This window comes from Triticum dicoccoides, chromosome 1B (genome assembly GCF_002162155.2).
Source record: "Triticum dicoccoides isolate Atlit2015 ecotype Zavitan chromosome 1B, WEW_v2.0, whole genome shotgun sequence".
NCBI classification, from domain to species: Eukaryota; Viridiplantae; Streptophyta; class Magnoliopsida; order Poales; family Poaceae; genus Triticum; species Triticum dicoccoides.
This window is the reverse complement of record NC_041381.1, coordinates 512,095,222-512,118,243: the sequence shown is the minus strand read 5'-3', so window position 1 is coordinate 512,118,243 and position 23,022 is coordinate 512,095,222. Positions and strand designations below refer to the sequence as shown.

At 53.0% G+C, this 23,022-nt stretch overlaps 2 protein-coding genes across 2 annotated transcripts; both read left to right on the top strand.

The window, feature by feature from the left end:
- Positions 1–4,597: 4,597 nt before the first annotated feature.
- Positions 4,598–5,265, top strand: LOC119345624 (histone H3.2-like). The gene has a single exon (XM_037615623.1). The coding sequence runs from the start codon at positions 4,667–4,669 to the stop codon at positions 5,075–5,077; it is 411 nt and encodes a 136-aa protein (XP_037471520.1). The 5' UTR covers positions 4,598–4,666; the 3' UTR covers positions 5,078–5,265.
- A 9,734-nt stretch (positions 5,266–14,999) lies between these two features.
- LOC119345611 (fructose-1,6-bisphosphatase, cytosolic-like) lies at positions 15,000–17,640 on the top strand. The gene is made up of 10 exons (XM_037615617.1): positions 15,000–15,509; positions 15,605–15,679; positions 15,772–15,900; positions 16,037–16,150; positions 16,239–16,325; positions 16,444–16,514; positions 16,597–16,662; positions 16,797–16,883; positions 16,986–17,061; positions 17,248–17,640. Exons 1-10 carry the CDS (start codon positions 15,303–15,305, stop codon positions 17,359–17,361), a joined length of 1,026 nt encoding a protein of 341 aa, XP_037471514.1. The 5' UTR covers positions 15,000–15,302; the 3' UTR covers positions 17,362–17,640.
- Positions 17,641–23,022: the final 5,382 nt, after the last annotated feature.

The following is a 23,022-nucleotide window of genomic DNA, read 5'->3' as shown; positions in this document are numbered from 1 at the left end:
GCGAGATGAGCAGCCAGCCGCCCCACCGGCGCCACCAGCCGAAAACAAGGTGGTGACGGGCCCAACTCCTGATGCCCACACACCCACGTGTCGTCGCCTCGCGAAGGCGGCCTCAGCACCACGACCGCTGGTGACCGGCGCCGCGAGCTCGTCAGTCCCGGACACCGAGGCGACCAGCGCTGCGCCCACCGGCTGAGTGCGTGGAGGCGGGACGGGAACCCTAAACCAGGCGATCCTTGATGTCCAGGCCAAACTCCAGGTTGAGGCTGACGCTCTCAAGTGGTGCAACGAGGCATTCTTGGATCCGCGAGCGGCCATTCGGGTGCGCTTCTTGCTTCTTCGTCTTTGGTCCTTGTATTTCTCGGTGGGGGCGCGCCAGCGCACCCACTGGGTGTAGTCCCCAAGTTTCGGGCCGGCTGCTGAGCAGGCGGCTCGAAACTTTATTTTGCAAGCTCCGAGTACTAACTTTGTCTGTTATCCTTATTGCAGGATTATCATAACCTCCGCGCGGCCACCTTCAACTCCAGCGTCCGAGAGCTGGCCCAGCAGACCTCCAACTTTTCAGAAAGCCGGAGTAAGTCTTTGTTTTCTTTCTCTGCGGGGGCGCGCTGGTGCACCCGCGGGCTGTAGTCCCCGAGATTCAGGCCGACTTCTGAGCAGTCGGGCCGGATCTCCCCGGCAACTGCATTTCTTCTTTGTGGATTGTTGACATCTTCTTCTTCTTCTATTTTCACAGAGGCCAACGCTGTCCTGCAGCAGCAGCTGGGCGAAGCCAACACCGCGCTGCATGCCAAGGAGGCAGAGTGCGGCAGGCTGACCAAGGAGCGTGACCGGCTGGGCACACAGCTGGCGGAGCAGGCGGACCTTCTCCAGAAGGCTCAAAAGAAGGCGGAGGAGAAGGAGTCCCATCTCCTCGCCGAGTTCGAGACCGAACGCTCCGCCTGGGCTAACAAAGAGACGCAGCTAACCGCCGGATTCGGTAGAATTGAAGACATGGTCGATGGTAAGCTTCTTCTTTTCTCTTTCTTTGGGTTGTCGGCCTCTAATTGGGCTGACTGCTAGCTTCTGATCTCTAACTTCTTAGCTCTCTGCCCGAGCAGACTTCTTCCCAGGCCACTCTGGTGCCGCCAACCGGGCCATTGATGCTTATCGCGAGGAACAGAGGGTGGACGGTGCGCAGATTGCCGTCGCTGCCCCCCGAACCCTTTGCGAGCAGCTTCTCAGCATCCAGGCCCGCCTTCGGCCAGCTCATCGGATGCTGCGTCGTCTTCAGCACGTCGGAACCCAGGCGGTCTCCGCCCTGTGGCCAGACATGCCAGCTCCGTGCACTCCCAGCCGGACTGCCGACTGACTGGAGGTGGCGGCTGGCCGTCTGGAGGCTTGGAAGGGCTCCTCGGCCCGGGCTGGAGCACGCCAGGCCTTAGAGTCTGTCAAGGCGTGGTACCCTGGGCTAAATCTAGCCCAGTTGACCACGTTTCGGCAGGAGGCTCAGGAGGAGCTGGTGGCGGTGGAGGGTGATCTTGTCAGGCGGGCGGCATCGATCGCCGAGTACACCAACACCAGCATCTTCATCCCGGAGCTAGCTGAGAATTGTGCCGAGGCACCACCGGAGTGGTTCGGGCTGAACCCGGAGGACAGCGAGGATTCGACCGAGGTGATCAACTCCAGCTACGAGGGAGAGGACGAGGAAAAAGCGGAGAAGGCGCGCCAGAGGTCGGAGCGGACGGCCAGCCTCTGCCTGATCGTGCCTCGAACAACGAGCCAGACTCGAGCTCGCCAACTATTGCTGGAGGCGACCACGCGGAGACCGACCAGCCGTCCACTCCACCAACCGGCGCCAGCGACTCTTCCACCCAGCCGGACCCCTCTACTGCTCCCTAGGCTGTCGATTTTATTTTTCCTGCTTATCAGTCTTGCCAAACTTTGTTAAATTTGCACAATTCCACCCGTGGGGTGTATTTCAAACTTCGTTGAATGTTGGCCAATGGGCCTTTTGATATGTAAATATTCTTCGACACAAGTTGTGCTCTTTGCCGAGTTCTGACTTTTTCTTGCTTTCTGCTCCTTGGCTTTTTCCTTTGCCGCCCTCCCTTTGCGGCTGAGTCAAGCACTTAGCTACTTTGAGGAGGGCAAGTACTTAGCCGACTGGAGTGTTGGCAAGGGAAGTAGAAGCCGGCCGGCCGGATGCTCAACAGTCGGTCGATGGGGCGGGATGCCGGCTTAGACTACGTGCGCGCTATGTTTCCTTAGCCATTTTTCGTGTGGACACCGTTTCTGCAGCCCCTGCCTGCCGGACAGTCGCTCTGCAAGCTGCGGCTTCTGGCAGGAGAAGGTTTAGGTGCCAACACACTACTTGTCTGACTATAGGAAACAACACATAGTAGAAGGCGGCGAGCCCCCGGGCCGGCTAGTCGAACCCGGTGCTAGGCAGAATAATGAAATAACACATTTATAGGCATAATCTTATCATATAGATAAAAGAGGGTAGTCCCCAAGCTCTTCTCGAGGGACCCGGAGTCTTCGTACTTAATACAAAAGGTAGCATGGTACATACTGTATAAACTGTAAAATCTTCGGAGGAGGTTTGTGTTCCACAGCCTCTCCGTCTCCTTGCCGGAGTCGTCTCTCGTGCGTGCTCTGGGCTTCTGAGCGTTGGTCAGGTAGTAGGAATCGTTGCCCAAAACTTTGCTGATGATGAAAGGGCCTTCCCAAGGTGTCGAGAGCTTGTGCTGGCCGGCTGTTCGCTGTATTAGCCGGAGCACAAGGTCTCCCTCTTGGAAGGATCTTGGCTTGACCTTCTGATTGTAGTATTGGCGTAGACTCTGCTGGTAGATGGCGGACCGGTTGAGCGCCAACAACCGACTTTCTTCCAGTAGATCCACGCTGTCTTCCCGTGCTTCTTTTGTCTCCTCCTCGATGTACATGGTGATTCGAGGGGAGTCAAATTCTATGTCCGTCGGGATGATGGCTTCGACACCGTAGACGAGGAAGAAGGGCGTGAAGCCGGTTGACTTGTTTGGTGTTGTGCACAGGCTCCAGAGGACGGCCGGCAGCTCATCGAGCCAGCAGCCGGCCGAACGCTCTAGATGCTCAACCAGTCGGGGCTTGATGCCGGACAAAATAAGGTCGTTTGCTTGCTCCACCTGGCCGTTTGACTGCGGGTGGGCAACAGACGCTAAATCCAGTCGGATGCCCTGTGTTGCGCAGAAACGAGCCAATGTGCCCTTGGCAAAATTGGTGCCGTTATCGGTGATGATGCTGTGTGGTATGCCATACCGAGTGGTGATGTTTGCGATGAAAGTCACAGCAGTCGGCCCATTCAACTTCTTGATTGGCTTCGCTTCTATCCACTTGGTGAATTTGTCCACGGCGATAAGCAGATGAGTCATGCCGCCGCGTGTTGTCTTGAATGGCCCCACCATGTCCAGCCCCCAGACGGGTAAGGGCCAGGCAATGGGAATGGTCTTGAGTGCAGAAGCCGGCATATGTGACTTGGAACGGAACTTCTGGCACCCTTGACACTTCTGGACCAAGTCTTTGACATCTTCTAGGGCAGTCGGCCAGAAAAAACCCCGGCAGATGAAATTTCAGTTTTTTGAATTTGCAAAGATTTTATGGATTCAAGAATTCAAATTCACAAACATTTTTTGAATTCGTGAACTTCTTTTGTATTCATGAACATTATTTAAATCCGCAAACATTTTTAAAGCTCATGATCATTTATTGAATTCATGAACATCTTAAAAAATAATTTTTATTGAATTCATGAACATTTCTTGTATTTTATGAACTATTTTGAATTCATGAATACTTTTCAATTTCATGAATTATTGAAATTCATGATTTTTTTCATGTTCGTTAATTTTTGTTGAATTTGTGAGTTTTTCTCAAAATCAGGTTGAGAAAAGGGAAATAAACAAAAAATACCTCTCTTTTCTCATAGACCCAGCGCTGCCTGCTACTAGTCCGTCGGCCTACGTTGAGTCGTGCGTTAGCCTATCCCAGAAGCACGAGCACATGTACCGCTTGAAGATCTTTTTTCTAATTTGGAGCACTGGGAGTACCTCAAGAATGGAAGCACCTGATAGATTCCCTTCCCCTCATGTGATGGTACACGTCATCGTCAATCATCCATGGCAACCGAACCCTGCAGTTGTTGCTGCTGCTACAATGGAAACACTAGCTGTATTCTGTGGGAAAGAGAAGGAATGATATCTTCTTGGCTAAAAAGGTTCATTTAAAAAAGGAAAGACATCAACACCCTACAGTATAAGCTTAAAATTGCCTCTTTTTTTTAAATATACTGTATAAGCTTAAAACTTCTGAAGGAGAAGAAGAACGCATGTCAATCCCTGGCACGCTAGGCCCAAGCAAAGGGCCACCCAGCGTCCCAGCCACAGCCCACTCGCAACTGCAACCAATCAGGCTGCAGGAAGCACCACGCCGCGGATCGCCCCCCCACGATCCGCGTGCCTCACCCGAGGCCGTATCCTCACCGTCCGCTACCTATGAATCCAACGCTCGACACCCACCTTCGCGACCCAAACATTTCGCAGTCACCCGCCGCCTATAATCCTCCCGGCTGCCCGTCGTTCTCCTCACACCAATCCCTTCCATTCCCAGATCCCCCAAGAACTCCCTCTCCCCGCCCCACCCTCCCTTCCCGATGGCCCGCACGAAGCAGACGGCGAGGAAGTCCACCGGCGGCAAGGCGCCGCGGAAGCAGCTGGCGACCAAGGCGGCGCGCAAGTCCGCCCCGGCCACCGGCGGCGTGAAGAAGCCCCACCGCTTCCGCCCCGGCACCGTCGCGCTCCGCGAGATCCGCAAGTACCAGAAGAGCACCGAGCTGCTCATCCGCAAGCTCCCCTTCCAGCGCCTGGTGAGGGAGATCGCGCAGGACTTCAAGACCGACCTCCGCTTCCAGAGCTCCGCCGTCTCCGCGCTGCAGGAGGCCGCCGAGTCCTACCTCGTCGGGCTCTTCGAGGACACCAACCTTTGCGCCATCCACGCCAAGCGCGTCACCATCATGCCCAAGGACATCCAGCTCGCTCGCCGCATCCGTGGTGAGAGGGCCTAGAGCGTGTCGAGCTTCTTCAGAGGTGTAGAGAATGTTAGCTTCTGAACCTGTGTTGCGTGGTGGAAACCTGGTGTCGTGGTAGTAGGATTCCTCGTTTGTGCCATGGTGGCTGTGTTGTGTTCTTGTGCTGTGCCTGATGTAACCATCTTGTTACCATCAGCAATGAAAAGTTGGCTATCTGTTCTTAATTGTTTGCTCTGTGTGACTAATTGTTTGTCTACGTGATCTTGCCCCAAATTTATATTGGAAGTTGGATTACTGACACTCTGGATTGTCAACTGAAAGCCCCAAACCAATTGCATGACACCTTTGTATGTTTCTGAATCTTAACATCTTGTTACTCCTGTCTGTTCATTGTTAAAATTCGGTAGCCAAAATATCAGTAAACACATCTTGATGCCTATTGGGTTCATAAAATTCTTCTGTGGTGTCTTCTGATCCCTAATCCACTGTTGTATTTCTCAGTGACGGCCTTGCAGTATTCCTGAACCATGATATTCTCTAACACCTGTTCAAAATGAAGTAGTATCTAAAAGATCTTATTAGTTTGTAGAGGGAGTACTATGATATTTAGCAAATGTATGCCTTGCCTGTCATGATTCTGTCAAGCAAAGCCTGCAAACTCTGAATGCTTTTGCCATCCAATCTCAGCCCATTTTCTTCTCCTGAACAAATAAAAGTAGATCATAACTTCCATTTTCCCGATTGGAAACTGGAGTGTAATTTGAATATTCTGATCAATAGTTAAGCTAGTCTGTGATGATAATCCTCAAGCCTGGCCAACACGTCAAACATTTTTCCTGAATGCCTTGCTGGCATTGGGTATGTCATTCTCTGAACTCTGAGGTGTCTGATGGATTGCTGCTACTAGTCACTGATTCACTGTACTCGTCATTCTGAGCAGGACTACGAGAGTAATGGCTCGATAAAAGACAGTAATTTGAATCAGGTACCATGCGTGGGAAAACTAATAGCCATTCAAAGTACTCCACCGGAAAGAATCCATCCAAATCTATATATGTGTATCATTTTCTTAAAATAAAGAAATGGCATGCAGTACAAGCCTAACTACACAAACTCATTGTAACTATTTTTTTTGTAACATATACATATCTCTGTGTCATTTGGTTTTCTAGGCAGCCATGTATTTGATGTGAAATCCCCTCAATCTTTTGTTATCCAGGCAGTCAAAACTAGTTCAGTCTGCACACTTGTACATGCATTTCTTTTAACTGAACTTGTAAAAGCATCAGATCTATTATATTCTGAGTCTCTTCTCAAACAAATATTACATGGCAATAGTTTGATGCCGCTGCTGTAGGGACCTGAGTATGCGGTGATGTTTGCGGCTAGTTTAAAGTTTAAATATTGATTCACAGAAATTTCTTTCATACTTTATGCAGTATTTACTTGCATTGTTATTTTTATGTTTTTGTTGAAGGTGTAAACCGCACCGGGAATGGGGGGTGGGGTGAGTCTCCCCATCTGAGTACAAAAAAGATTTATTTTTTATGGTTGTATGCAGTTGAGGAAAATGAAAGGAGGAATATGATAAAGACTATGTTGGCAGAACTTTTTAATGCAGTTCTTGTTGTGGCGATAGCATATATCATTAGGGAGAGGAGACCAAGGGAGATAAGCCGTTTAGTGATGACGAGGACAGGCGTAAGATTAGGAGGTACTCGTATGTGCGGAAAAATATATATGATGTGTCTTGAAGTAACATGCTATGACGAGCCGCGTTTAACTGAAGGAACATTCTGTATGTGGGAGGTGTGGGCTGCATGACAGCGTGCATATTACACTTGATTCAAACTTATTCTGTATGTGTATTGAATCATGGATATCTTATTTATGCATGAGCACATGATGAATGATGGACCTTGTTAACAATGTTCATGCACTTGCTGAAGACCATTTGTATAGGAGGGGTCTTATTGGCACATCAAAAGGGACCAATGGCTATCGCAGTAGTTTGTTACATTATTTAGGATTTTTATGTGTTCCAAACATTTTTTTTAGAACGAAGACGCCAGATGCGTCCAGCTTTAACTTAATAAAGCCCCCAACAGGCAGCGTAACACGACTAAGTCTTAGTACAACACCAACCAAAAGCCTAACCGGCCCAGTTTCAGATACAATCGAAGCTGAGTAGGGCGTAGGTCAAGCAGGCCACTAACATGTTACATGGCCGAAGCCCGAACAGAGCACGCAGGCTCGTCAGGCCACAAAAGGGACCACCTCGTCGGTAGTGGTCGAAGGCTCCCTAGCCAACACATACACTTGCATCAGACGATCTTGGGCATTCTTGAGAGTCTCAGCATCCTTGCGCCTCCCCAACGGACTTCACTGCTGCAAGAAGAGATTGCATTTGTAGATAATATTAGCCGGATGAGTTGGAAAGCAACCCTCAATAATCAGCTTGTTCCTAGTAAGCCACAAAGCCTAGAGCAGTGCCCCTACACAGCTCCACACCACCCGCTTGACAGACCCCTGGATCGCGTCTAAAATGTGAATAAGCTCTGCCGCCAATCTAGGGTCCCATTGGACGCCTGCTGCCGTTCGCACGACGCTCCAGGCAAATCTCGCCAGTGGGCACACGAAGAAGACATGATTGGCGTCCTCAGGTGCACCACACAGCGCGCAAGGCCCAGTGGCTGGGCTATTGCGTTTGGCTACATTCAAGGAGGTGGGAAGTTTATCGCGGAACAACTGCCAAAGGAACAATTTGATCTTCAAAGGCAACCGAGCTTTCCACAACCCCCTGATCACAAGATGCGCCGGCCCTTGGCACATCTTGTGATATAACGATTTAACCGTGAACTTGCCTGAAGTCATGAGTGCCCAACTCACCGTGTCTGGCTGGTCCGATAGGACCGTTAAACTAATCATCTGAAGCAAGGTCGCTAGGTTAGCTTGCTCCTGCCCACTAAGTTCACATTTGAAATGGATTTCCGATGGCGATGCCGCAAGCACCTCAGCCACGGACTGAGCCGGATCCACTGCAATGTCGTACAGATCCCGGAATTCGGTCCATAGGGGCTAGGCTCCTACCCAGAGATCGGTCCAGAAGCGGGCGGACCGGCCATTCCCAATCGAAAACTTTGCCCCCATGGCAAAAGCCGGTTTGATCTTCTGTAGATCATTCCAGAAGGGGGACCCCCTTGTCCGGCCCTCAAAGAAATTCCCATTAGGGAAGTATTTTGCCCTAAGAAGCTCCACCCAAAGCCCCGAGGCCCCCTGGACAATCTTCCAGATCCATTTACACATCAGCGCGATGTTTTGGATCCTCGTGTTAGTGATCCCAAGGCCTCCCAAAGCTTTGGGTCGACACACCCACACCCATTTAACCATATGATACTTGTGGTTAGGGTCCGTTCCTTCCCAAAAGAATTTGGCCCGAGGTGTGTCCATCTTGGCATGCACCCCTTCTGCTAGCAGAAACAGGCCCATGGCGAACATGGGTAAGGATGAGAGACTCGAGTTGGTGAGAACGAGCCTAGCAGCCCTGGAGAGAAATTTACTCCTCCAGGGGCACACCCTACCCCCCACTTTGGCACACAGAGGTCCCCAATCCTCAATCGTGGGCCGTTTGGTATCCATTGGAAGGCCAAGGTACATAAACGGGAATTTACCCACTTTGCAGTTGAGCAAATCTGCTATACGTCGACCTTCTTCAGGCTCCACCCCCAAGTAGAGCACCTCGCACTTGTGGAAATTAATTTTGAGGCCCAACATGAGCTCAAAACTAAGGAGAATCGCCTTGACCGTGGCTATACTATGATGGTCCAGGCGAAACATCAACATCATATCATCCGCATTATGTAAGTGCGTCACTCCCCCTGGAATGAGGTGGCCAACCAACCCTTTGATATGGCCGGCCGCAGCCGCTTTTCAGAGCATAGCGGACAACGCGTCAACTACAAAGTTAAACAGGAGCGGGGACATTGGGTCGCCCTGCCGGAGTCCCCGCTTGTTACGGAAGAAGTGCCCTACTTCTCCGTTCACCGAGATTGCAGTCTGTCCTCCCGAGACCAACTGCATCACTCGGTGAACCCACACCACCGAAAAACCGTGACTAAGAAGGACCTGACGAAGGAAGTCCCAATTAACCCGGTCGTACGCCTTCTCAAAGTCTAGCTTCAGAAGAGTGGCCGGTTCGTTGGTGCGTTTTAGTTCATGAGCGATCTCCTGCAGGGCAAGCGGACCCTCCAGGATGTTGTGGCCGCGAATGAACGCGGATTGGTTGCGATGAATCGCTCTGTGAGCTACCGGGCCTAGGTGTGTGGCACATGATTTAGCACAAATCTTAAAAGGAACGTTAATGAGCGCGATAGGGCGGAATTGCCTGATGTTGTCAGCCCCTTGGACTTTCGGAATAAGAGACAGGACCCCAAAATTAAGCCGCACTATGTCTATCGTCCCTCGAATAAACCCATTACAGATCTCAAAGATTGGGCCTCTAAGGATCGGCTAGAAACGCTTGAACATGGCCACCGGCCACCCATCCGGGTCGGGCGCCGTGTCCGCTTTCATGCCCATCAGGGCAACGTCTATCTCTTCTGGGAGGAAGGCCAGCCCCAGCTCGTCGTTTTCCCCATCCAGAATGCGTTGGGATTCGTCCCAAACATCCGCACGCAAGCCAGCCCCCTGAGCCTCGCACGACCCCATCAAGTTGAGATAGAACTCGTATACGTGACGAGAGATGTCCTCTTGTCGCAACAGCAGCCCCTGCTTCGATTGCAGCCTAAGGATTGCGCATTTTCTTCGGCGACCATTAGCGTAAGCGTGGAAGTACTTGGTGTTGGCATCACCTTTGAGAGTCCATTTCAGCCCCCCCCGGCACGCCAATACTCTTCCTCGCCTCGCAGCAATGCCTCGACCTGCCCCTCAAGGGCGTATCGGTGCACCCACTAGTGCTCCGAGAAGGCGCGCGCGTCTGCCTCCGCAACAATTCGCGCGATCTCCACAAGGAGCGACACCTTGAGCACTTTGGCATCCCTCCCAAGATTGGCTCCCCACCCCTTTAGGCTAGCCCTGAGCCGTGCTCCTATGACGTTCTAGAACTCCATTGGGCCCCTCTGGGTCCCGACCTGGTTAATGCATGCCCACCACTTCTCTTTGAAGATTTCGTCGAAGCTTGGTGTTTCGAACCAGGTAGTCTCGAAGAAAAAACGTGGGCTACGTCTCTTTCGGTCCTCCCCTGAGGAGTAAAATAAAGGGACATGATCCGGACCTATCCTGGTTTCGGTGATCAGAGTACAGAGGGGGTATCCCATCTCCCACTCCGGCGACATGAACACCCGATCCAACACCGAGCGGACCGGGGCTAGTTGCTTGTTTGTCCATGTAAATCTCGCGCCAGACCTGGCCACTTCTGTAAGTGCCATGGAGGCAATGTCAATGTTAAACATGGTCACCCTAGGCCAGTTTATATTACTGTTGTTTTGTCCGCTCCCGAACGGATCAGGTTGAAATCCCCTCCCACGAGGACCGGAGTCGCCGTTGCAGTCACCGCAGTGACCTTGGCTTGGAGTTCTCCCAAGAACTCCGCCGATCTTGCGTGATCAGCCGGGCCGTAGACCTGAATGACTACAAGCTCACGGAGCAAAGCGTAGATGCGGAAGTGAGCTGCAATGAAGAAAAGCCCCACGTCCCAGGAGATAACCTCAAACATATCACAACGCAAACCCAAAAGCATACCCCGAGTGCCCAACCGCGGGTACATGCTGCCACTCAAAGCGCTCTAGCGGATCAATCGAGAGCAGCTCATGAAAGCGGAACTCTGCCCTGATAGTCTCTTGTAGACCTACGATATCGACGTCCTCAGAGCGGATGTAATCCTTAAGCTGAGTGCGGCGCCCCGCGTGGCCGAAACCCCGGATATTCCAAAAAAGAACTCACATCTAGATCACGCGATTATGGAGACGGACCCCTCTCGAGGTAACCGCTTTGCCACGCGCCTCGCCTTGCCCCTGCTCAGCGAGGAAGAGGGAGAAACCCCTGTTGCCTGACCCCTCTCATCGGGCATAGATGGAGCAGCAGCATCCCCTCCCTCGGGGGGCTCTGTCCTATGATCAGCACGCGCTGCAACCGCAGCCGCCAGCGCTGCCTGCGCCAGTTTCTTAGCGCGAACCAGCGAAATCAATTCCCGGGCGCCCCCACGCATGAGGGGCCGACCCCGCTTGCATCCAACACCTCATGCAAATGCTCGTCAGAAAAGGAGTCTAAGACCGTGAAGCGTGGGGGTGGATTACCTGAAATCTCCATGTTCTTCTGAGCCTGGAGCAGCTGCGCCCGCTGCAGCGAAGGCATGTTCCCTTTGTCCCCCTTGGAACGCGAGCTGGTGCGCACCGGACCCACCGGCACCGTCTTAGTCCTCTTGGCCTTGGTAATCGCCGCCGCCTTGGAGGCCTCCTATAGCAGCTGGTCACCGGAAGGAGGCGCAGTCGGGGCAGCCAACGCCATGACCGACTACCGTGGGGTCGGGGGCGCGTCCAGCGGCTCCATCAAGCGCACCGCATCCGCCTCCGCCGCCACCATGCGCACCGCCACCTTCTTCATGAGCTTCACCGAACCACTCAAAGCACCACCATGGCTGCCCGACACAGGGGACCGTGCGGAGAGAAGGAGTGAGGGGCTGGGGGAGCGAGCCCGCGGGGAGCGGTCTCCGCCCGCACGTGAAACCACAGCAGGGTCTGAAACCAGGGGCGGTGAGGTCACCAAGCCCAAGTTGGACCCATACTGGTTCGGGATCGCGATCGTCGCCTCGGCAGGCCGGCACACTGCCACCACCTGCGGCTCCACCACAGCAGCCACCGGCGCCGCAGGGCCCGACGCCGAGATTCCAAGCCTGTCCCACGCCGCCGTGTCAATAGTCATCCTCCATGCTTGCGTCGGGGTCCTGTGCCTTGTCCTCCGGCTTGTCCTTGTCGTGGTCGCGCGGGTCCTTGTCGTTGGAAGGCGGAGGTGGGGGAGGAAGGGCTGGGGCGGCTTGGCGTCTCGCCTCCAGCTCCAGCTCGAGCTTGACGTTGTAGCCATCACCGTTGAACCAAATCTGCACCGAGCCGCGCAGCTTGGCCGACGACGACACGCAAAGCGCATGCACACCGGACCCGAGCGGATCAGTGAGAGTTCGTCCACCACCAGTGGCCGCCCAATCATGGTCGTGGCCGCCATCAGCCGCTCCACGCGCCGCTGCTTCAGAGGGATACCCCACATCTTGACCCACACCTCGGTCATGGACAGGGCCTTGGGCTCGGCGAGGACAGCGTCGCGGATATCCGCCATGATATTGTTGATGGAGAGGAAAAGCTTGCCGCTGCTCGTCGCCATCCGGAGCATGACCGGGTCAGGGAAGGCCACCGAGAAACAGTCCGCGTCGAAAGGCGTCACCTGCCAGTCCCATTCTCCCTCGAAGAGATGAGGTAGCTCTGCCTCTAAGATTTCTTTGGTCAAGACCCCGGGCGCCGCCGAGACCAAGGCCGCGTTGGCACCCAAGAGACTCTCCGCAGCCGAATCCGCCTCTGCGGGATATTGAAGACAGAAGAAGCCACCACCGGAGAAGGCATGCCCCATGGATTGCAGCAGCGGCGGCTTGCCTCACATGGGACAGTTGGGCGAGGCGTGCCCTTCTAGACAGCAAAGAACGCACAACTGCTTGAAGGTGCAGTGGATCTGGTAGTGTCCCGCACGCCCGCACTTGAAGCACTCGGGGCCGTCCGCCTGCTCGACGGGGATGGGCTCCTCCGCCGTGCCCTTGGAGGAGGAAGGCTTGGAAGCCGCCGGACCCGCCATCTTGTGCTTCTTCTGCTTCTGCTTGGAGAAGGGGTCGCCGACGCGGTCGCCGCAGTGGGGGTGGAGCTCATCCTTGCGCTTGAGCTCCAGTCCCCGCTTCTTGTGCTCCTCCTTGCGCTTCTTCTTGCGCTCCTGCTCTTTGAGCCACCATGAAGGCGGAGGCCCCCATCCTCCTTCCTCACCCGCGCGCTCCGCCGCACGCTCCATCGCCGGAGGGCGCGAATCTCGCTCACGCCTGTGCTCCGCCACCGGATCCGTCGCCACCTGCTTGTCCGCACGCCGCTCCGCCTTGGAACCCATGGCCACCACCTCGGCGAAGGAGCGGACGAGGGGTGGAGGGGGAGAAAGAGGGTGGAAGGAGCGAGCAGATCCGCTGAAGCGCCGCACCTCCGAATGGGTGGCTGGAAACCCTAACGAGCAGTCTAGGGCACCCTGCGGGATCCAGAGCCACTCATATACCTGGCCAGCCACATGCGAGCCAGAATTAGCAGGCCTGGGCCGAGCAACGCGGCCACCACCACCGACTCCGCGGCCATCACGAGGGGTCCTGGAGCCGGGGCCACAGACGGGCCACCTGGGCCACACCTGGGGGTGCAGCCCACCACCAGCGCCCGGCCCAACGGCCCATCCGAGCCACCCGAGCCAACCCTAGGCCAGGGGTCCGGCTCCTCCGCCGCCATCGCCTGCTCCACCGCCAACACCGCCGCCGCAGGCATCGCCACCTGCCGCGGCGCGGCCGGGGCGGACGCCTGGCCACTCAAGGGTGCGGTGGACACACCGACCGCACGTCTTGTTGCGCCCTACGACGGCTGCCTCGCCCTCGACGACGCCACGGTGCCCCTCTGCGGTGCCCGACCAGACGCCCCTGGTCGCCGGGCACCACGCCCGCCCGACGCGAATGCGGTGCGCCGGCCGGCTATGAGGGAGCCCCCGAGCTCCTCCGCCCTGGCCACGAACGCACCGACTGTCGCCCGAGTGCCGCCACCACCATTGACCGCGACCGCATCGACCGCCACCGCCTGATCCTCGTCGTCGCTCTCCTCGGCCAACGCCCAAAACCGGCTCCCCTTCCAGCCCGCAGATGGCACCGCCCCCTCCGTCTCCGCCGGAGCCACGCTCGTCGACCGCCCGGACGCCTGAACAGCCGACCACCCATCCGCTGCGCCGGATCCCTCGCGCCCCGGCGCATCGCCCGGCCCGTCGCCACCCAGATCGCGAGGCCGTACAGGAGCCGTTGGGACTAACCTATCCATCTATGATTCTGTTGCTACTACTCTATTTTCCTTTGTGTCCCAAACATTTAAAATATGCATATATTATAGTAAATGGAATTAGATAGAACATAAACAAGGAGAAAATTTCTGCTAAGTACTAGAACTATGTATTAAGTGGTATGAAGAATCATGTGTAAGTAGAAGAAAGAGGCTACATGACATTGGAACTGTATCTGTGTGTTCAATTCTGAAAAGAAAGGAACCATGTGCATCCACACAGGTAGTGATTGGCAACTTGAGTTATTTGATATTTCCAGCAAGCATTTCCAACAGTCAACCAAACAACAACATTGGAACCGTATCAAATTCAAAATTTCAATCCCGGAGATGAACTGGAATCTGCACTTCAGTTCAGACCAATTCAATTCCTGCAACCAAATAGAGCCTCAGAGATTTTCTGCAAACATTTGTTGCTGAAAGTTGATCATGATATGGTTGATGATGGCCACTCCTACACAACAGCTGTTGCATCATGTATGGTTGAGGCTGACGAGCGATGGCTACAGGTCCTGAGTACCTAGGAAACAACCCATGACATCAGCTCAAGTGCCGCTTCTTGTTGCCCCAAGGCCAAGGTTATCTATCCATTCTCTACTTTAATGCCACTTCTTTGTGAAGGTTCATTAGTCAACCGAATGCAACATGCTTGACAGGGATGCTCGAGCCTTTTTCTTCTTTATCACTCTACATGTAAACACACGGGGAGCACAGGATCAGGTCGAGTCGAACATAGGATAGGAGTAGTACGAACGTCGTCCGGGAGGAAATTATATACTGGTATCACCGGAGTAGTGTCCTGGTCAAATGGGCACAAGCGCTTCCAGTAATTAAGTAGCCCAGTTGCTCCTCCCATCTTTCCCGGACACGTCTGGCCGCGCTGCCGTGCCGAGCATATCCACGCTACGCTACACCGACGTGGAAGCCCGCACCGCACCTCATCCGGCACGCCTCCCACCGACTTCCTTCCGCCTATTTCAATCCCCTGGCCGCGCACCGGATGCCGCCTCCCATATCCCTCAACCATCTCTAACAACCATCCGTGGGCGGTGCAATCTGTTTGTATCCGTCGGTCGCTCCCGACGACCGAGAAGAGCTAGCGCCGTTGCTCGGCGGAGATCACGCGCCGGTCGCAGAGGCGGAGTAGAGAAGAGAGGATGGACCACGCGGCGGAGGCGCAGCGGACGGACCTGATGACGATCACGCGGCACGCGCTGAACGAGCAGGGGCGGCACCCGGAGTCCCGGGGCGACTTCACCATCCTCCTCTCCCACATCGTCCTCGGCTGCAAGTTCGTCGCCTCCGCCGTCAACAAGGCCGGCCTTGCCAAGCTCATCGGCCTCGCCGGCGAGACCAACGTCCAGGCAAGCGATCCAGCACACATGATCCAAGTCCTCGAGTCGAGTCCCTTTCTCGCCTTGTTTATTAATGTCTGCGCGCGCGGTTGACGGGCGAGCAGGGGGAGGAGCAGAAGAAGCTGGACGTGCTCTCCAACGAGGTCTTTGTCAAGGCGCTCGTCAGCAGCGGCCGCACCGTAATGCACTCTTGTCACACTCCAGCACATATCTTCCTGGTAGTGAAGTAAACAATCCGTAGCTAGGATCTGACTTTTGTGTGCCTTCGCAGTGTGTCCTCGTGTCTGAAGAGAACGAGGCGGCCATCTTCGTCGACGCGCCCCTCCGCGGGAAGTACTGCGTGTGCTTCGATCCGCTGGACGGCTCCTCCAACATCGACTGCGGCGTCTCCATCGGGACGGTATGTGCTCCTCTGACTCTGCTTCTCCGAGCAGAGCTGCTGCCTGTTCGACTGGTTCAGTACACCCTTCAATAACAAAGGTACCATGTCTGCTGGTTACTCACCGCTATCTGATCGGCGTTTCTCTGTTCTACAGATCTTTGGGATCTACATGATCAAAGACAAGGACAACGCGACTCTGGAGGACGTGCTGCAACCCGGGACTGACATGATCGCCGCTGGCTACTGCATGTACGGGAGCTCATGCACGGTAATTATGTTCCCTGATGTATTCTCACTCCCGTGACTTTACTCCCACCTCTTCATCCTAGATTCAACGCTGTTCTGGTTTACCGCAGCTTGTGTTGAGCACCGGGAACGGTGTTAATGGCTTCACTCTTGATCCTTCCCTTGGGGAGTTCATACTTACCCATCCCAACATAAAGGTTTGTGATGCAGGTCACAACAACGCACCTCTTCTTTCTAAAATTTATTCATTGATCTGCAACAAAAGACTAGCTGAAATCCTACTATATGTGTGCTTAACTCTTCTTGGTTGTGCAGATACCAAACAAAGGGAAGATCTATTCGGTCAATGAAGGGAACGCCAGAAACTGGGACGCGCCCACAGCAAAGTATGTACAGTACTTACTAGATCACATTCAAGTCCACAAACATCACAGGAAGTCAAGCTGAATTCTCCAGCCAACATTGCAGGTACGTGGAGAGATGCAAGTTTCCCCAAGACGGCTCATCACCAAAATCCTTGAGATACATTGGAAGGTGAGTGCCAGTCTCTCAGCTGTTTCTCTGACATCAAAACCGAAACTCTTCCACAGCTAATTCAGCCCGACTCCGACTGCCCCTGTTTTTTTACTGAACCAAATGATTTTGTCATGTTACTCCACGCTCCACAGCATGGTTGCCGATGTTCATCGTACCCTGCTCTACGGAGGCATATTTCTGTACCCCGCCGACAAGAAGAGCCCCAACGGGAAGCTTCGGTACGCTGATGCTTATTAGCAGCCTCCTTCCTTCGTGGTATCCTCAGCTGATTACGCTTATCCATGTGCATTCCTGAGGCTGGTGACATGTCGTATTTTCAGTGTTCTGTACGAGGTTTTCCCCATGTCGTTCCTGATGGAGCAAGCCGGAGGCCAGTCTTTCACCGGCAAACAGCGTGTAAGGCCACTGAATTCACCAAATCCCTTTTTATCAGAGCAACACTTTCTACCTTGATACTATGCCACTTCGTCTGATTCAGAGCATGGGCTATTTTACAAAATTGTAGTAGTATCTTAACTTCATGTTATTGCTGATCTTTGGCGTGCTGTAACTGAAAAATGGTTTGCTGCGTTTGCATTGCAGGCCCTTGAAATCGTTCCTGCTGAGATACACCAGAGGTCTCCGATATTCCTCGGGAGCTACGATGATGTGGAGGAGATTAAATCACTGTACGCTTCGGAGTCGAGCACCGCCTGATCTGAGTACCCGAAGACACATACACATGCTCTGCATCGTGTTCCGCGTTGTGACAAAACTCCCTAGGTAGTGTTACATGGTGATTCTGAGATCTTTGTCATGGCCTCGATGTAACAATACCTGTGTATACATATATTTGACATATTGCACGTCATTTTAATTAGTATCCCCTGTAAAGAAATATAAGATCGTTTAGAATACTAAATATAAGATAGTATTCTAAACGATTTTATACTTCTTTACAGAGGAAGTACTCCAAGAGAGGGGTACATCATACCAGGAAGGGGTTCCCCAAGGGAACAATTCTAACAAGTGATCGATTGGGTTTTGACCAAATTTTGTTTTGCACTTCCGATCACGGACCACACCCCCTTACTTTTCTCTCATGGCTGGCAGCCAAGATCAATTCCAACATATATATATGTAGTTCATCATTATCAATAAGCCCCGGCGCTGTCCCCCGCTTGGGCGGCTCGGGCGGAGCTGCCCTACCAAGCCGTCGGGGCGCCCTTCCCCTGATTCCTTCCTTCGTCACCGTTGGAGGAAGCCGCCGGGCGAAGCCTGGCCAGCCGACAGCGATGGCGGAGGTGCTCTCCTCCTCCCTGCATCGGGTCTGGATGGGGCGGGGCATCCACCCGCGCGGCGGTTGCGGGCGGGGGGTGCGGGGCGGCGGCGGCCAGGCAGGCAGCGGCGGACGACGACAGGTCCAACGACAGCGACTTGGGCACCCGATCTAGGCCCAGATGGGCTCCGACGGGCCGCACTTGCTGATCTCATGTACCGTCCCGTCAATGGCTTGCTGCCCCTGGGATCGACCCGTAACTCGAGGGCGTCGGGGGCTCCCACCTGGGCGTGGCGGTGGTGGCCACCCCCTTCGTCGGAGATGGTCGGCCTAAGGCTGGGTTGTCGGATTTCCAGATCCGTCATCTAGTCCCGACTGCGAGTTGGGGAGACAGAGTTGCCAGTGAAAACCGAGCCAATGGCAGGCGATGGCGGCGTTTTGTGTCGTTACCTTGATGAAGGCATCGTCGTATAACTTCTGTCGACCCACTCGTGTTGCTTCGGGGTGTTAAACGTGCTATGATGCACCGGCGCATGAGGTAGTTAGGATAGATAGAGATAGATTATTTTCCTTTCTCTCCAAGTCCTATCTCCTCCTTGAATATCTCTCTCTCATATGTAATCTCAACTATATTGTATGCGCAATGGTTGGGAGGTGCGCCCCACTATATAACACGAACCCGTCGGCCTCAATAGGCTAAGACGTTTTCAGCTATCGCACATGGTAGTCAGAGCAATCCTTTTCCCATCTAAGCTCCATGCAAACTCCATCTAGCCCTAGCCATGTCTTCCTCCTCCGACGCCTCCCAAACCAGCCTCAATGCCCAGGTTACCGAGAAGCTGACGCGCACAAACTATGTGCTATGGCGCACGCAAGTCATTCCCCAGCTGCGTGGCACCGGTGTCGTCGGCTATGTCGACGGCCCTAACCGGAGCCGGCGAGACTCCTCGTCACCACCAAGGAAGGCAAGGAGACTTCATCGCCCAACCCTCTCCACCCAATCTAGGTCAGGGAGGATCAGCAGGTCCTTGTATACCCGCTGAACAATCTGACGCGCGAGGTGCTGCTCACGGTGACCACGGTCACCACCTCGGGCGCGCTTTGGTCGACGCTCGCTAGTATGTTCTCGTCGCAATCTGCAAGCCGCATCAACAACATCAGAACGTCCCCCATCAACGCGCAGAAGGGGAACCTCCCCGTCGCCTCCTACTTTGCCGCCATGCGCGGCTACGCCAACGAGCTAGCCGCCGCGGGCAAGGCGATCCCCGATGACGAACTCGCCTCCTACATCATCCACGTGCCCGACGCCGACTATCAGCCCCGAGTCTCTGCCCTCGACGCTCGCGTCACCCAGGTAACCCTTGATGAACTCTTTGCCATGCTATCCAACTTCGATCAGCGCATGGCTCAGTTCCAAGGATCTGGAGGCGACGGCTTCAAATCATCCGCCAACGTGGCCACTCGCGGGTGGGGCGGTGGCTCCCGATTGCGAGGTCCCTCTTGCGACAAGTGCATGTCCGGCGGCGACAACCGCGACATCACGCCATCCCAATATTGTGCCCGCGGTCTCCGTGGACGCGGCGCTGGTGGCGGCAGCAGAAACCGCCCGGACACTCCCCGATGCCAGATCTACGGAAAGCCCGGGCACACAACAAAAGATTGCTGGTACCGGTATGAGGAGGACGACTATGACTCGCAAGATGAAGAGAAAATCACCGCGGCTGCTGATGGCTCCTACGGTGTCGACACGAACTGGTACGTTGACAGCGGAGCCACCAACCACATCATCAACGAGCTCGAGAAAGTAACCATGAAGGAAAAGTATCGCGGCAAGGATCAAATCCACACTGCCAGCAGAGAAGGTACGAGTATACGTCACTTTGGTCACTCAATATTTCGTACCCCTCATCGCAACATTCATCTTAGAATTTTTTTGCATGTTCCTAGTGCCAACAAGAGTCTTCTTTCTGTCCGTAGAATTGCCCTTGATAATCATGTCTTTCTTGAATTTCACCCTTACTTCTTTTTGATCAAGGATCAGGCAACGAGGACAATTCTTTATGGAGGTAGATGTGTTGGCGGCCTCTATCTGTTGATTCCGGAGTTTAGAAGACCAAATAAATAAGCTTGTGGTGCTATCAAGCTTTCATCCACACGATGGCATGATCGTTTAGGACATGCTTCTTTTTCTTTAGTTAAAAAATTGCTTAGGAAAAATAAGCTCCCGTTTGTTGGTGAGCGTCATAATGAGATAATTTGTGATTCATGTGAGAGAGCTAAAAGTCATCAGTTGCCTTACCCAATTTCCACCAGTGTTTCTACCAAACCATTACAGTTGATTTTTTCTGATGTTTGGGGACCTGCTCCTACTTTTGTTGGTAGACACACCTACTATGTCAGCTTTATTGATTACTATAGTAATTTTTCTTGGATATATCTCTTAAATAAATGATCTGCTGTGTTTCAAGTTTTCAAAAACTTTCAAGCTCACGTTGAATGAAAATTTGAAAGCAAAATCATTGCTGTCCAATCCGACTGGGAGGGGAGTACGAAAAGTTGAACTCCTTGAACTCCTTCTTCCAGACCCTCGGTGTTTCACACCACGTGTCATGCCCTCATACTCACCAGCAAAATGGGTTGGCTGAACGAAAGCATCAGCACATTGTTGAAGTTGGCCTTGCTCTTCTGGCAGGCACCTCCATGTCTCTTAAATTTTGGGATGAAGCGTTTCTCATTGCCGTTCATATCATCAACATGCTACCTAGTCGTGTCATCAATCATGAAACTTCGGTAGAAAGGCTTCTTCACACCAAACTAGACTATAAGTCTCTTCGTGTTTTTGGGTGTGCATGTTGGCCCAACCTTCGTCCTTACAATAATCGAAAACTCATGTTTCGATCAAAACAGTGCGTGTTCCTTCGCTATAGTGCTCAACATAAGAGGGTCAAGTGCCTAGATGTCTCCACGGGACGTGTTTACATATCCCATGATGTGGTCTTTGATGAAACTAAATTACCTTTCGTTGATCTTCACCCTAATGCCGTCGCGCTTCTTCGAGAAGAAATTATTCTCTTGCCACCCCACCTCACTAGCCTTGATCAAGGGGGACAAAATATTTATGATCATTTGTTGACTAACTCATCTAATGGCATGCATGAGCCCTGTGTTGATGAAACAGGAGAAAACTGCGAAGAAAACAAAGCAAATGGTGCAAAATTTGGGCTATATCCCATATGTCCCGTGGCAGGAGACAGATCCGCCTCGGGATCGGCAGCGGCACAGGCGATCGGATCCGCCTCGGGATCGACAACGGCGCAGGAGATCGGATCCTCCTCGGGATCAGCCACCGCAGAGGGGACAGGCGCAGGCGCACACGCCTCTACACTGGACTCGTGCCGCGACGTCTCCGCTCCCGACACACGGGCCACTCCGGATGGGGTGCGGTACGGTGCCCAACCGATCACGTACAGGCGGCGGGACTCCACACGCGCTAGGGAGGACGCGGACCCAACGGGTCCCACCACAAGCGATCGGCCGACCGGCGCGCGCAGAGCGCGTGGCTCCTGATTCTCTGCGCCAACCATGGACGTGGCGCTTGAGCCATTGGCCACAGAAGATCCGGCCAACCTTGCGGGCATTGGAGCTGCTGCCGCGACAGGATCTTCCTCGGGATCTGTTGCAGCTACAACTGATGACCCTGTGCAGCTCCCTGAATCCTCTGCGGCTATAAATTCTGCTGCTCCACCATCGCGACGTACACGAATGCAACAAGGGGTAACTCAACCTGTAAATTATAAAGATATGACTAAATATGGTTTGGTCTGCTCCACAGGAGAGCCAGATGAGCCAAAAACCCCTGATGCAGCACTTTGTGATGATAAATGGAAGAAGGCAATGAATGAAGAGTACATGGCACTGAAGAAAAATAAAACATGGCACCTAGTTTCCCCACAACAAGGTAAAATTTTAATTGATTGCGAGTGGGTTTTCAGAACTAAGAGGAGATCTGATGGAATCATTGATCGCTATAAGGTTAGGCTCGTTGCAAAAGGCTTCAAACAGCGATATGTCATAGACTATGGGGATACTTTTACTCCTGTGGTAAAATCTGTCACTATTCGTCTTGTTTTGTCCATTGTTGTTTCCAGAGGTTGGAGTCTCAGGCAGCTTGATGTACAGAACATGTTTCTTCATGGTGTTTTGGAAGAGGATGTGTACATGAAACAACCTCCTGGGTTTGAAAGTAAGAATGCTCCCTCTTATGTGTGCAAACTTGATAAAGCTCTATATGGATTAAAACAAGCTCCAAGGCGCGTGGTACTCTTGTCTCTGTCACAAGATGCAAAAACTTGGATTTGTTCCTTCTAAGTCAGACACATCATTATTTATTTATAACAGATCCAATACATGCATATTTGTTCTCATCTATATTGATGATATTATTGTGACTAGCTCATCTGATGAAGCAATCAGAGGCCTCTTAAAAGACTTGAGTGCAGATTTTGCGTTAAAGGATCTTGGAGACATGCACTATTTTCTTGGGATTGAGGTAAATAAGCATCAGAATGGACTTCATCTCTCTCAAGCAAAGTATGCAGCTGGTCTGGTTAAAAGGGCAGGATTGCAAGGTTGTAAACCCTCACTCACTCCATTATCCACCTCAGAAAAGTTGTCTCTTACAGAAGGTAAACCTTTGAGTCAGGAAGAGAGCACAAAATATAGAAGCCTTGTAGGAGCTCTTCAGTATCTAACTCTTACCAGGCCTGATCTATCTTTTGTTGTCAACAAAGTCTGCCAGTTTTTGCATGCACCTACCAATGTTCTCTTGACAGCTGCCAAGCGCATAGTCAAATATGTTAAACATACTCTAAACATAGGTCTAAATTTTAGCAAGTCACCCTCTACACTTGTCAGTGCTTTTTCTGATTCTGACTGGGCAGGATGCCTGGATGACAGGCGTTCAACAGGTGGTTTTGCAGTCTTTTTTGGACCTAACTCAATATCATGGTGTGCATGCAAACAGGCTACCGTACCCAGGTCAAGTACTGAGGCAGAGTACAAAGCATTAGCAAATGCTATAGCTGAAATCATATGGATTC

Excerpts from the sequence above, each read along its gene's own strand:
- LOC119345624 (XM_037615623.1), top strand. The coding sequence starts at position 4,667 with ATGGCCCGCACGAAGCAGACGGCGAGGAAGTCCACCGGCGGCAAGGCG.
- LOC119345611 (XM_037615617.1), top strand. The coding sequence starts at position 15,303 with ATGGACCACGCGGCGGAGGCGCAGCGGACGGACCTGATGACGATCACG. Across the intron at positions 15,901-16,036 it reads GCGGCGTCTCCATCGGGACG|ATCTTTGGGATCTACATGAT; the intron begins GTATGTGCTCCT and ends TCTGTTCTACAG. Across the intron at positions 16,884-16,985 it reads AGCCCCAACGGGAAGCTTCG|TGTTCTGTACGAGGTTTTCC; the intron begins GTACGCTGATGC and ends TCGTATTTTCAG.